Here is a 13,073-nt window from a genome sequence, read left to right as displayed (position 1 = left end):
ATAAAATTATAAGAGAAATTATAACTTTCATAAGGTTGTTTTGAAGATTTTGGACAATCAATGTAAAAATTCTTAGCATTGTACTCTGCATATAGTATGCTCTTCAAAAACAGCAATTAGCTAGTAGTAGCACTGCACTGTCCTCCCATTGTTCATCAAATTGCTTGAGCGAGCCCAGTAACGTTTCCATTGTGAGACTTGTTACTGTGTTTGGCATATCGAATACATCAGGAATAGCTTGCCAGACTTTGCCATGCGGGTGAGATACTCTCAGTAGCTTGCCGGGCTCTCTGAGAGGGGCAGAGGAATCGAACCCGGCTATGCCGGGCCAGCCATGTGCAAGGCAAACGCCCTACCACTGTGCTATTAAAAATAATAATTAAAAAAAGAATATATTTCTTTTGAAAGCACTATACAAATGATAGAAATGAAGGAAATCATGTACAGCACAGTTTATGAACAATAAGAGGTGAAAAAAACTTGAAATTTATTCTGAAAAAGAAAATCTTATTTGATTCACTTTTATCAAAATGCTAGCATAATATCTTTGTACACAATGCACTGAAAAACAAACTTAACTGTAATAAATCTATACTACTAATAACTTTTTAAGTTGTTAACAATTTGGTGTAGGGGGCCCAGAGAGATAGCATAGCAGGTAGGGTGCTTGCCTTGCATACAGCTGACTGGGGTTTAAATATATTCAGGAATTACTCTTAGTGGGCATCCCATTTGGTTCCCCAAGCACTACCAGGAGTAATTCCTCAGTGCAGAGCCAGGACTAAGCCTTGCACATTGCCAGGTATGACCCCAAAACAACAACAAAAACCAATTTGGTGTAGAACCAACAAAAAACAGAAAAAAAGGTCTTAATGGTAGAGGTAAAAGAAGTCAGGGTCCCTAAGCCACCTTAGCAGATCTGGATCAAATACTTCTAGACTTCTTATTGAATAAGATACATAAAAGCTATTGTGTTAGGGGACCAGAGAAATAGTACAGTGGGTAGGGTGCTTGCCTTGCATGTAGCCAACTCAGATTTGATTCCCAGCACCCTGAGCCGGATGGTGCCCCAAGCCCAAGAGTGATTCCTGAAAGCAGAGTCAGGAGTAACCCCTGAGCACCGCAGGGTGTGGCCCCCAAATCCAACAAAACAAAGCAAAAAAAAAAAAACCCTATTGCCTTAAGAGTTTTCTGTTCATGCCAACAAATGTGCTTGCAGTAGATACAAATACAAAATTCTCACATTAAAATAAGAATTATAAAGAAAATCCTCATAATCTAACCACTTAAATATTCTAAAAAGAACCTCAAAACTTGTATTTTTTTTTTTAACCACGAGATGTCAAAAACCACATGATGATGAAAACTGAAGGGGGATGTTTGAGTGTGGTGACCACTCCAGAGGCTAATGCTAAACAAAAGTCAGATAAGGTTGCCAGAGGTGTCTCCTAACAAAACAACACATTCTGAAAAAACAGAATCTCACCTCAGCTCCTTCTGGTTTTAATTGTAACTGTCCTTCCTCTGATAATTTTTCTGGCCTTCCCCTTCTTCCCACTTCTAGGTTTTGTGCTTAAATTGTTCCAGTGCTTCACTATCCTTTTACCATACTTGCATTACCCGATTCTTTGTCTTTCTCAATTCTGTTTACTGGCAGAGACTTTATCTGTGTTGGCAGCACGGAGCCATGATGCCTGGTTTTTAAGTAAGTCCCCATTACCCCAGGGCAGAGCACTTTATATGCCACCCCCTTTGCGATGTACACGCTGATGGATAATTTGATATTAACATGTCAACTGACTCCGTTAAGATAATTTGGGGACAGGCTTATTTAAGATACATCATTTTATGTAGCTAACTATACCCCCCAAAGCAGTGAAACAAAGGGCAGTGCTTGGAGAGGTGTTTTGTGAAAAGAATTAAGGTAGTTGGGGGCGGGGGGAAGAGGCGTGCATAGAGTAATTTTCCCTCTGGATTTGGTCGTGGAAAGATAGCAATACTATCTGGCTGGCGCTGTTATGAGGTATCCAATTTGCACTTTTCTTTGCTGTGTCTGAACAATATTGCCGTGGGGTCTGCAGTGTTGCCCCGGAAGAAACATCATGGTGCTCACAATCTGTGCTCCGTACTGAAGACGGAGAAACCAACCAAGGTCAGCGAAATGCAAAGATTCTTTACTAGACTACAGTCAGGTCGGCTTCTGACTCCCAGATCCCGTCAGAGGGTCGCTAGTGCCTTTAAAAATAATCCCCGTTGCTTTAATAGCACCAGCACCTGTCGTCTCGGCTTCCGAAAGGGAAACGCTATTAATTTCTCCTTCATCAAAGCCGAATTTCGGGTCTGTCCGAACCATGTTTTCTTCCCAGCTGCAGCTGTCTACACCACTAATGCCAACACGTTGAACAGTGAGGCACCTTACCGCATGATTCCAGTAGGCCACCGCGCCCAAATACGCGAAGAAAGGCCAAACAACGTCAAGCGTTGTAGACAGCGGCCACATGGGTGGTGTCTTGGCCGACCTCTTCGCCGCACCTGTGGCCACGGCCTGCGCCTGGAAACGTATCCACGGAACTCCAGGCTCTTCCGAGGCCGGGCCTGAGAGCTGCCATCTGCAAGGCCTCAGCTACTGAAAGAGAGGGACAGTTGACCCGAGCGGTGACTTCCTTTCCTCTGGAAGTTTCCAGAAGCGAGTCAAGTGGCCCCGTGCGGGAGGTCTTCCACAAAGCAAGTTTTCATTCCCGCGGCGGTCGAGCAATGCCTTCTGCGCTCCCCTCCGCAGCGCCCATCCCGTGCACCCCCTTCCAGCGCCCCGCGGGTGGCTGCCTGGCTCAGGCTGCACCCGCGTCCCGCGCTCCGGGGAAGTCCAGGAGGGCGGGGAGTACGCAGCACGCATGCGCGCCCGGGGAGCCCCGGCTCTCATAAGGGCTCCCCGCGCGGGTCGCCGAGTCGGAGCGCGCTGCTGCCGGGCGCGGCGAGCGGGCGGCCGGCTGCCGGGCCCCGCTTCTCCCGTCGCCTGGAGGACGGGGACGCTCGCTGCAGAGCTGCCCGTGGAGCGCACCTCCCGAGGGCGCGGCGGCCCGGGGCGCAACGAGCGCCAGACCCAGATTGCGGGGCGGCCGGTGGGAGCGAGCAAGCGAGCTGCAAGCCCGAGAGGCGGAGCAGGGGAGTCGGGGCGAGCCGCCCGCCTGGACCCGCGCCCAGCAGCAGCCGCGGCGGCCGCCAGCCGCGCCGGCCCGAGGCATCGCGCGGGGTGGGGGCGCCCTCGCGGGTCCTGGACGGCAGCGTGAGCGGGGACAAGTCCCCGCGGCGGGGCTACACCGGCGGAGCCATGCGGACCGAGTTCGGAGCGGGCGAGGCTGAGCTCCGTGGATCGCTGCACTTGCTGCCCGGAGCCCTGCGCACGTTGCCCGCCTTCCCGGCCCCTTGGGACCGCCCGAGAGGGGACTAAAGGAGGGGAGTGGTGCGCGGCGCGGGACCCCGAGGTCGGAAGCGCAGCGGCGGACCTTCCGGAGTAGACGTCCCCTCGGGGATGCACGGGGAGCCCTGCGTCCTGGCTGCCGCCCCCGGGAACTGCGGGTCTGTTGCCCCGAGCACTCTCTGATCGTCCCCTTCCTGCGTGTCCCCGCTCAGGGCGTCCCCTACTGGGCACGCAGCCACCCGGAGGGCGGGCATGGCTTAGGAGCCCCTGGTCCAGCCGCGCGGACGTCGCGAACAGACGAACCCCCTAAAGAATCTTAAGCCAAGAGGTCGAGTTTGCAGGAAGCCCCCAGTCCGGGCTCGCCGGGTTCCCGATCAACCGGGGACCTCCCTCGGCGTGCGCTCCGGAGACACGCCGCCCGTGCCCAAGGTGGTGCCATGTGGGGTGGGCGCCGATCCTGCGCCGCCGCCTCCGGGAAGGCCTCCTCAGTCCTGCAGCTGCTGCTGGCCGCGCTGCTGGCGGCGGGGGCGCGCGCCAGCGGCGAGTACTGCCACGGCTGGCTGGACGCGCAGGGCGTCTGGCGCCTGGGCTTCCAGTGCCCCGAGCGCTTCGACGGCGGCGACGCCACCATCTGCTGCGGCAGCTGCGCCCTGCGCTACTGCTGCTCCAGCGCCGACGCGCGCCTGGACCAGGGCGGCTGCGACAACGACCGCCAACAGGGAGCCGGCGAGCCCGGACGGGCGGACAAAGACAGCCCGGATGGCTCTGCAGGTAGGGGGACTGGAGGCAGAGCTACGGGGACGAGAGAGGGGCACTGCCTGGACAGCTGGGAGGGTCCAGGAGGTGGTGCTGACGTTCTGGCCTAACCATGGGTTTCTGTCATTTGGGTCTCCAGTCTCCTGCCCTGGGCCTCAGTTTACCTCTCGGTCAGCTAAAGCGTGGCTTACTTTGGATCTTTGCAAAAACCCCTGCGTTTTGGACAGTGTGGACCTCCGGTCCGGTGACTTCTGCGTCCCTTCCCGTATCTCATTATTTCCATAGGGTTCACTTCTAGGAAAGTTTTATTATGTCTTGGGGTACCCGAGGAACAGCTGAGGGTGCACCCCCTGGCCAGAGAGCTGCAGAGTCTCTGCCACTGCAGAGGTGGCTGGTTCATGTTAGCAGCCTAGCCCCTGGAGGCATCCCTCTCTACTGGTGGCTGACAATTTGGCGGCAGGACCTCTGCCCACTGGACCACCTCCATCCAGCCCAGACTTGGTGCAACATCAGATCAGTGCCTTTGCAGGCTCTCTGTGGCTCTCTGTTCCCTCTAATTCTACATTTGTTCAAATTGCCCAAGAGTTAGCAAATCAAGCCCATCAGTGAATGCCAAACTCTAAAAATCTTCCCAACCTGCCTACCTCTGGACTGTGCATGTATATGTGGGTGCTGAGGATGTTGTCTAGGTGCTGTGAGGATAGAGGGTAGTTAGCAAACATGCCACCTAGGAGCACATCTTCCTCTTGTGCAGCTGGTGATATGAAGGCCAGAACTTTCTGCCAGTGGGCCTGCTGCGGTTGGCACTCCCTGGCGTCCATGTGGACAGAACCTCCCCAGGCCCTGGGAAGTGGGCATTGTTTTTTTCCAGTGCAGCTCTGCTTTGCTGTCAGAGCGCTTTCATTAGCTTGCTTCGCCTCTGGCTCCACCACCTTGTATCCGAAGAGAGGAAAACCGAGGGTAGTTCCCAGAGAAGGTGCCATCTTGAAATGCCTGCTCAGCTTTGCAGGGTGTGTGGTCGTGGCCTGAAGCCCAGAGAAGAGAGCCAGAAGCAGAAGTGCTGCCATGCCAGGGGTGCGTCTTAGACCTCTGAGAAGTTGGCAGGATCGTGGCCGGGTCTGGAGGCAGCCAGCTCCTCAGTTCTGTCTGCTGCGAGAGGTGCTGCTTCATCCTACCTTTACAACCCGCCCCCCACCCATATTCTGTTCTTAATCAGCTTCTCACTGCATTGGAGGACAGCATGCCCAATTAAGTGGTGCTGAGAGGAACCCCACATTCTTTACCCCCTGTGCAGCTATTTACGTCTCCAATTAAAAATCCTGGAAACAGAATAGTTATTGGCTCACCAAAACTCATTACATCGACTTAGACTTGTTTCAACTAATTTTTGGGGTTAGCATTTGGGGTATTTTTGTGTATTTTACTGGTGTTTTACTTTCTCGGCAGTATATTTGAAACTGGTGTCTTAATTGAGGGAGAGAAATCTTTATGGCATGCATGGGGAAAAGCCTCGCTCGGAGCACTGGGGCTAAAGGTAATGAGCCTGAAGTGAGAATGCAGCTGGAACCGGCTGCTGTCAACCCAGCTGTGCTACAAGCTCCATGGCAACTGTCTGCCTGTATGTGTGTGAGGTACATTTCCTTCTCCCTGTAGGATGGATTGTATCTAGGCATGCACACATTTCTGCTCTGAACACATTAAAAGTGAAGGAAATTTCCCATCTGCCTTCCATTAATCCCTTATTTTAGGGGGGTGTAGAGGTAGTACTCAGGCTTACTCCTGGCTCTGTGCTCAGAGATCCTCCTGACCAACCCTATGCAGGGCTGGAGAGCAAACTAGAGTTTTCTCCACTGTGCCCTCTCCAACCTCATGCCTCCTGTTCATGTGTTTGACTTAAAACACATTATAATTTCTCTGTGACTCCAGGTGGGATTGTTTTCTAAGATATGGCTTGGACACTATCAGAGCCCTGCTGGGAAGGTCACTGCCCCAGAGGACAGACAGATAAAGGACATTTCACAAGTCTGCCCTCGAATGCAGGCCTAGTTGGGCTCCTTCTGATGTCCTCCCATGACCTTTGTGCTGGGACTGTGATTTTCTAAGATCCATGAGCACCATTCCCTGGTCTTGCGCATTTTTCAATCAAATAGTCAAAAAGATGGGCAGGAACACATCCAAAGATGCAGGTTTTCTGGGAGTACCCTGCAGAAGTGGGGGGAGGTTTTCTTCATGCTCCTTCCCATCTGTGGTACATTTAACCTCTACAAACCCCATGTGCCAATCTCCACTGATCCCAAAAGGTTGCTTCTAAGTCACCACATTTTAAATGGGGTTCATTATTGATGGGAGGGGAAATTAATTTTTTTGTGGGGTGTCTCTCTAGCAATTCTTTGGAGGCTGGGATCCAGGGATCCTGTGGGATCCTGTCACACTTTAGACCTGCAGTGCTGGGGCTCCAAACATAGGTCTTAGGGGGTGCTTCTGATGCCTAGGATTGATCTAGGTGTCCAGTGCTTGCCAAGGCATCTTCTCCGGCCCTTCGAGCTGTCTCTCCATGTGACGTTTTTCTTTCCTTTATCTTTTATGATTTCATTTTCCAGAATAAACCTCACCTGTTAAAGCTCACTGCCATTGCTTGGCACTTTGCTGGCATTGCCTGCAGTACACAAGGAATCCATCTGGGATCCAGGTAGCTCACTCATGTCCACAACCCTGCTTCAGTGCCTTCCTGGCCTACAGCACGCAGCTTCCTCCTGGAACAATTGCCTCATTGCTGCCAGTGCTTCTTCTTAGTAGGTTGGTGCATGCTGAGCCATGGCTGGGATAGCTGCTGTCTGCACAGGCCACTTCATCTTGCCCTGCTCAGCACCCCATGGTGGGCCTCTACCACCCAAACACTGGCCATGAGCGTGGCAGGAGAATGTGTCTGATTGTTTTTTTACCCTTCTTTGACCTCTGTGTCATATAGACTCTTTGCAGATGGTTGTAGTCTGGTCTAACGTTTTAATCTATTTGCCTATCAAAGAAGAACACACACACAACACACACACACAGAGTAAAAGAAATTTGTAAGGAATGTAAATAACTCTCTGGAATAAAAAGAGGCTTTTACATAATGTAAGCTAATTTCTTTGCAGTGCTACAACTAGCTATTAGGGCAGACTTCAGTTTGGGCAATTCAGTAATTACAGGAATTTTACAACACTAGTAATCTGAAAACATGAGCCCATGTCTTTGCTAAATTGGTTATTAGCTCCAATCACTAATGCAGTTGGGAGTTCATTTGTAACTAGGAATGGTTTTGCTTGGAGACTCGGGGCCTACCCTCTGTCTGAGGCCTGGACAAAGGGTGATGCTTCACTGGGGGTGCTGAGGTCCTTGCATTGTGGGGTTGGTGTGCCCCACCACAAGAATCACAGTTGCCTTTCCTTTTCCCATTCTCTAGTCCCCATCTACGTGCCGTTCCTGATCGTCGGCTCTGTGTTTGTCGCCTTCATTATCTTGGGCTCCTTGGTGGCTGCTTGTTGCTGCAGATGCCTCCGGCCTAAGCAGGAGCCCCAGCAGAGCCGGGCCTCCGGGGGGACCCGCCTGATGGAGACCATCCCCATGATCCCCAGTGCCAGCACCTCCCGAGGTTCTTCCTCCCGCCAGTCTAGCACAGCAGCCAGCTCCAGCTCCAGCGCCAACTCCGGGGCCCGGGCACCCCCAACGAGGTCCCAGACCAACTGCTGCTTACCCGAGGGAGCCATGAACAACGTATACGTCAACATGCCCACGAATTTCTCCGTGCTGAACTGCCAACAGGCCACCCAGATCGTGCCCCACCAAGGGCAGTACCTGCACCCCCCCTACGTGGGCTACACAGTGCAACATGAGGCGGTGCCCATGACCCCAGTGCCACCCTTCATGGATGGCCTGCAGACTAGTTACCGCCAGGTCCAGGCCCCCTTCCCTGCCACCAACAGTGAGCAGAAGATGTACCCAGCTGTGACCGTGTGACTCAAGGGGCAGGTGGGGCTCGGACCCCTTTTCCCGATTTGGGAAAGTGGGGAGGATTCTCCACCAGGAAGAGTCCGCTCTCATCTGTGATGTTCACAGCATGATTCCTTTGGACTTCATTTGCCCCCGGCCTGTCTGAAAACATCACTCTCTGCATTAGTGTTTCTGGATCTGTTTCATATCCTCCTCGGGCATGACTGGTTTGTGTTGGAGATGCCCATTGCCTGGAGTTTTCTGTGTTGTTGCTGATGTTGTTCAACAGATATGCTTGAGCCTTTAAGTGCCCTTGAGGTATGACAGTCAAAACAATTTTTGTAAACTGATAAGGGTTTTTGTTCTCTCATTATTTCTTTTTGCCTTTTTACTGTACAAGACAAGAACTCTCCTTTCCCCATCCCCACCCCCACCCCCCTTTTTTTTTCCTGGAACAAATATTTTTCTTTTAATAAAGCACCCAAAGTTCAGGGGAAGACATAAAGAATGCAAATAGTATAAAAGGAAATTCAATTTTAACTTTATGAGATTAGACTTTGATCTCAGAATGTCACAGGCACATCTTAATTGCATTGTAGCATATATATGTATATATATATATATACATATATATAGCCTATTTTGTGTGCTTTTTGGGGTCTATTTTGTGCTTTAAAAAACTTGGTGAAGAGATCTTATTACCAAATGATTTTCTACATTGCAAAGATACTGAGAGATTGTATAGGTACTTAAATAATATGACATTTTCAAACTCTGGGATGATTTCGGTCTTGAAGTCGTGGGTGGTATAGTAATAAAACCAAGCACCACCTTCTTGACTGTGCTTCCAATCTTCTCTTTTACAGTGACATCTGGGAAGAAGTAATTTGGTGTTTTGTTTTTGTATTTTTAAATATTGAAAACATAAGCTAATCTGCAATTTCTTCAGCTTCTAATCGTCCCATGTGGTAGAGTGTGACATTTCTCTCTGTTAGTGTTCAGATACTCATGTCAGGACTCAGCACTGTATAGTACAGTAATTCTGGTTGTTATAAATGAAGATCATCATTTCAGTTTAGATTCAATAATAGCATTTTCTTGTTATCCCTATAAAAATTTAAAAGAATGTTTACATAATTTTAGTAGAGTTCTTCAGCAATAATCTGAGACTTGGGATGATATTTAAACCACAAATACAATTTGCTCTACAAATCATAAGGCTTTTTATGCTATCATCAAAAAGAGTTCATTTTCCGGCAGTAGGGACTCTTTTATTAAAGAGAGATGCTTTGCAAAGAAGTATTACCTTTCTGCCCCTGCAAAGTTCATTCATATTTTCCTCTCCTTTAGAGTCCTTACAAAACACTGCATCCATTACAGTGTTCTAAATTATAAAATTTAAGTGGATTTGTTTATTGTCAGCTTAAATTTAAGTATGTGCAAGTGAATTTCCAACTGCTAGCAAAACCAGTATTTCTAATTTAACAAACAGTTGCAACTATGGTCTGAGATATTTTACATATATATATATCTATAGTTTTTTTAATCTACCTTTCATCTATCTGTCTTGTGACTGAATAATGTAAACCTATTGTTGGCAATTGGTAGCAACAAAGATAATCATTTTTAAAAAAATAACCAAAGGCAGGGGGAAATCATTTTACTTAATAAATATTTTATGGTATGAATTCCTAGGGTACTTGGGTTTTTATTCATTTTTATTTGACTTGGCATTGATGAATAATTCAGATGGTCTATTATAATAATTCCAGCAGTCTATTATATAATACAGTAAAATCCCTTTAAAAAAATCACAATTATTGCTTTCTAGAACCAAGACCCTATCTTTAAAAGTAAGGAATATCTGGGAAGTTGAGATATATATTCTGTGTGTCAGTTTTATTTTATCTATTCCATGAGAACTATTGAAAACCCCAATGAGACTATTCTTTTGGGATTACTAGTGCATTTACAGGTTAGTGTGTGTTCCATTTATTTTCCTTGGTGGGTGATTCTGACTTATCTGAGAAGTAAAATTTCTAGAAACCTTGAGGTAAAAGGGACCCTAGAGATCACCCAGCCTATGGATCAGCCAATTTAATTTTTCTTTGGTAAAAAGCCAAAGAGTAAATACCGTAGGCTTTGCATGCTGTGTACTCTGTAGCCATTGGAGCACAAAAATAGCATAGGAGCTACGTGAACAAATGAGTATGGGCCATATTCCAATAATATCTTATAGAAGGAATCTGATATTTGAATTTCAGAGTTTTCGCATTTTCCAAGATATTCCACTTTTCATTTCTCCCACATAAATTTCACACTGTAAAGACTAAGCTCTAGAGTTGTCCAAAAAAATAAAAAAGGAGGACAGGTAGGGAGGCCAGGTTTGGCCACTGGGCCACAGTTTGCTAATTTCTCATCTTATCTGCTCTGACCACATAGGAGTCCTCTGCCACATTATTGAAGCCCTTTTAGAGGCAGAGAGATGAGTGCTCTGGGTTCTCTTCTACAGAGACAATGAACTTTTTCTTCTCTTCTATATGATCATTAAATGTTATTATTAAAAAATCCAGTTTAATAAAGGACTTTTTTCACTTAGTGAATTTTACTTTTGCTTTCCCAAAACATTGCATCATTAGAGGCAACCATAGATGTTTTGAAATGTGGTTAAAACTGAAGAAATTTCGCTAACAAAATAAAAACATGTTCAAATACGTGGTTTTTAAGTGAACCTTCATTAGGGCCCTGAGATTAGTACTAGTGTGATTTACATCTGGAAGAAATATTTCACTCTGTGCAGGAAACACAAATCCCTTACTAGTTAGGAAACTGCATGTTTTCTTCTGTGATTAAACATTCTGTATTGGTTGGTGATGGTTCCAGGTAGCTTCTGAGTCACTGTGTACAGGACAGAAAGTCAGACTCATTGGTTGTAAGAAAGAAGAAATAAACCAGAAAGAGCCCCCAAATTACACATTTCCGGTCATTTCTACTAGGTTGGAAGAGTTAAAATTTAACAAGAATACCAACATTCAGAGTGACAAGAATACATTATTACAAATACAGTTTGGTTTCACATACAGTTCACACATGTATTCTGCAGCTGTTTTTCAAGTTGGTTTTCCAGTCACAATATCTTCTGAAATGCTTGATTATATTTTATCTATGAAATCTACCATTAAGATCTCAGTGGGTTTTAATATTTTTTTAAATTGAATCACCAAGAATTGCAAAGTTACTCATGATTGAGTTTTAGGCGTACAATGTTCCAACACCAGACCCTTCATTTCTCTCCATCAATGTTCCCAGTTCACCTCTAGCCCCCAAACCTACCTCTATGGCAGATCCTTCTTTTCTTTGTTCTTTTCTATTTTCTTTTTGACACTGGTTTACAATACCGTTACTGATAGAGTATCACGCATATAAGATTTCAGTTTTGTGCTCCGAACCCTGCAAATCCCTCTTTACTTCACGTTTTGTGCTAAATTTGGCTGTAAGTTTCCTCCAGATCCATTTCCTGAAGAAACCATGAGAGCTAGAATAAAGTTGATGAGGGGTGCAAGTGTTCAGAAAGAGACTGGGCACAAAGGAGAAAGTGGAAACGGCAATGAAAATTGGGATTGAAAAGGGTTTGGAATGATTATTCTAGACTCTTGATTTTGGCCCTATTAGAGTAATACACATTTAATCCCTTTTTTTTTCAATGTATTGTCTCTGTTTTTAGGTTGACTATGTGACCACTCACTCCTACCACACCTACAGGGATTCATTTGAAAGGTTTAGATCCGAATTTCTGTAACCGGAACTAAACTTCTCTAACTGTGATGTTTAACTTCTTTAGCCTCATGTTGGATTATAGAACTGAGTGGGGGGTGGGTGCATGGGTGGGTGGGAGGACAAGAAAAATAGGACACTTGTAAAAGGTTTTTCAAGCACAATCACCAAAAATTCACAATCATCCACGGAGTGTATCCAGGGTGTCACTGGCAATGTTCATGGATGTTGCATTTCTCAGACAAAAAGGGATCATGCTTGTAAAAAAACATTTAAAAAGCTCTGGTTTAAGTCAAGAGTTTCCAAAGTGATCGATACCTCTGCTAGGGACAGAGCCAAATGGGGTGAGTGGGGGATGGTAGTAGCTTCTCAGATGCAATGGGGGTTGTTTACTGTGTGTTCCCTTATAAAAGGTTGATTTCCAGGAACACTAATTCTTTTCTGAAAAGGGGCAATAGGCCACATATATTTGGACACCTCTATGTACAAAATCAGCGTACATACTTATTTCTCATTGCTTCCTAAATCCTTAAATGGAATACCTGTTTCATTTCAGTGAACTTGTGAATTGAGACCATTTTAACTTTGCCTGGTCTTTCTCTGGTCAGGATAATCACGAAAATATGTGCCATGGATTTGACTGCCCTATTAGATGTCCAGTCTACTTGCAGTCTGTGCTTCTGGGGGTTGTGTGAGCTTACTGGCATTGGAAGGGGGCAGATAAATCAGACTGAACTTGTCACACATTGATTCACGGAAAGCAAGCTTCTCAGGCAACTTGCCAGTTGCTCCCAGCCAAGAAAACACTGTATTGGCACTAATGAAAAAATGGACTTTCTAGGATTTTGAATTAAATCAGATGCAGAATGATCTCTGTCATATGTGGGCTCTAAAGAAACAGAGTAAGAAAGCAACAAATGAGCTAAGGCCACAGAACTGGAGAGCTGATCCCCAGAATTGAGCTCGCTGCCTGTGAGGTGGTAAGGTCAGAGGGTCATGGTTGGATGGGTGGATGGAAGCAGACTTTCTGGTGGTGGGGTTGGTGTTGGACTGATGTATGCATGAGGCAATCTTTGATGGTATTGCAAGTCATGGCACATTAATAAAAATGAGGGAAAGAAATTAAAATGTTTTCAAGATTAGAATAAAATAT

At 46.8% G+C, this 13,073-nt stretch overlaps 1 protein-coding gene across 1 annotated transcript; it reads left to right on the top strand.

Moving 5' to 3' along the window:
- Nucleotides 1-3,853: 3,853 nt before the first annotated feature.
- Nucleotides 3,854-8,503, top strand: SHISA2 (shisa family member 2). Its single transcript, XM_056109786.1, has 2 exons — nucleotides 3,854-4,189; nucleotides 7,620-8,503. The coding sequence occupies exons 1-2, from the start codon at nucleotides 3,856-3,858 to the stop codon at nucleotides 8,171-8,173; spliced, it is 888 nt and encodes a 295-aa protein (XP_055965761.1). The 5' UTR covers nucleotides 3,854-3,855; the 3' UTR covers nucleotides 8,174-8,503.
- The last annotated feature ends 4,570 nt before the right edge of the window (nucleotides 8,504-13,073 follow it).

This window comes from Sorex fumeus, unplaced genomic scaffold (genome assembly GCF_029834395.1).
Source record: "Sorex fumeus unplaced genomic scaffold, SorFum_2.1 ptg000008l, whole genome shotgun sequence".
Lineage (NCBI taxonomy): Eukaryota > Metazoa > Chordata > Mammalia > Eulipotyphla > Soricidae > Sorex > Sorex fumeus.
This window is presented reverse-complemented; position numbering and strand designations above follow the sequence as displayed.